The 1,612-nt window shown below is 53.8% G+C and overlaps 1 protein-coding gene across 1 annotated transcript in view; it reads right to left on the reverse strand.

The window, feature by feature from the left end:
* Positions 1–1,193: 1,193 nt before the first annotated feature.
* The window catches only part of LOC104169236 (homeobox protein Hox-B1), a gene marked incomplete at its 5' end in the record, with an annotated part of 1,171 nt that continues 752 nt past the window's right edge, over positions 1,194–1,612 (reverse strand). The window contains one exon of the mRNA XM_009710105.1: positions 1,194–1,519. Coding sequence (XP_009708407.1) covers positions 1,194–1,519 — 326 coding nt within the window. The remainder of the gene's footprint in view (positions 1,520–1,612) is intronic.

Here is a 1,612-nt window from a genome sequence, read left to right on the forward strand (position 1 = left end):
CCATTTCGCTTAAAGTCGAGAGGCCTCGCGTGTGGAAAAAGTAAACTTTATTAGGCTGAGGTAGTTTCATTTCGAGATACAGAGCACGGGGGAAGGAGTGGAGGGGAAAAGGGAGATTCCGATTAAGAAACCGCTAGTTTTTCTTGATGACGTTTTTCCCTTTAAAACAATCTTTAACAAAAGTTACCGTGGTTTTCAGTTCGTCCTACCCTAAAGTTTCTCGTGGGGAAGGGAAACAATTTAGCCATGGTTAAACAATGTTTTTATCGGACTCCGATAAGCCTAAGAGGGTGGGGGTACAAGGAACCGTGCTACTTCGCTCCAAGACTTGAGGCTATCGAGACGTACAATAAATAGCAGCCAGTGCATCAGTGCCTGGGGGGGCCAAGCCCCGGACCCCTCCCGCCGCCTTGTTCCCGTCCACCTTCACACCTCCTACGACCGTGACCGTTGCCGAGCGTCCCCCGAGCCCAGCCTTCGCCTCCTCTCCTTTCCCCTGACAGCACAACCCTCCCTCCCCCAGGATCAGTCACAGTCGCAGAGCGTGTGGAAAACCCTGTAAAGAACTAATAGTGCAAAATGGTAACGGAGGAGTTGCCTTTTTTTTTTTTTTTTGCTTGGTGTTGGGGTCTTTGCAGAGGCCTCTAGCATCTTGGGCGCCTCAGATCTCATTCCAAGATACACATACAGTAAATAAAAGGGAAATAAAACAAAAAAAAATACCCAAAACTTTTTTACAACCTCGCGGGGAGGGAAAAGACATCAAACGTAGGACTCTTGCAGGCAAAAGCCGTTGTGCACATTTTTAAAGCGGGAGAAAACTAAATTCGTTTTAAAGTTTCTGTAGTTGAAAGTGCAGCTCCTATAGGGGAGGGAGAAGGGAGAGGGAGAAACGTCCCTGAGACAAACGCCTATTGCTAAGGGTGTACGAGGACACGGCTGCTCCTTTGGAGTCCAGGGTTTTACAGAGGGTCTATAAATTAAGAGAGAGAAATGCAAACGAGAGCATTGGTATCACACGCGTGGGGACGGGCGGGGCCAAAGGGACGGCTCGGAGGGAAGCTTGGCCTGGCTTCCACGCGTGTGTGCGGACGGGGCTGTGCGTGGGAGGCGCGTGTGTGTGTCTGTGGAGGTCTGCGGGGAGCAGCAGCCCCTCGAGGGCAGTTGATGGCTGTGCCCTGCGGGGACGCGTTTCAGGAAGACACCGAGCTGGGGGAGGCCTCGGGCGAGGTGCAGTTGGACTGATCCGAGGCTTCACTCGCTTCCTTCGCAGACCTGGAGGCAGGAGCCGGGGCGAGACCTTCCTTTTCCCTCTTCTTCTGCTTCATCCGCCTGTTCTGGAACCAGATCTTGACCTGGGTTTCGTTAAGCTCCAGGGTAGCGGCGATCTCCACCCTCCGGGCCCGGGTGAGGTATTTGTTAAAGTGAAACTCCTTCTCCAGCTCCGTCAGCTGCTTGGTGGTGAAGTTGGTGCGGATGGTGTTGGGCTGGCCCAGCAGTCCGTACTCCGACGCTTTAGCTGTTAAGGAGCAAACACCGACAGGGCAGGAGCAGCAATTCCCTCGCTGGGATCGGGGGGGCTGTGGGTGCGGGCTCGCCCCCGCTCCCCTCC

This window comes from Cariama cristata, unplaced genomic scaffold (assembly GCF_000690535.1).
Source record: "Cariama cristata isolate BGI_N322 unplaced genomic scaffold, ASM69053v1 scaffold26540, whole genome shotgun sequence".
NCBI classification, from domain to species: domain Eukaryota; kingdom Metazoa; phylum Chordata; class Aves; order Cariamiformes; family Cariamidae; genus Cariama; species Cariama cristata.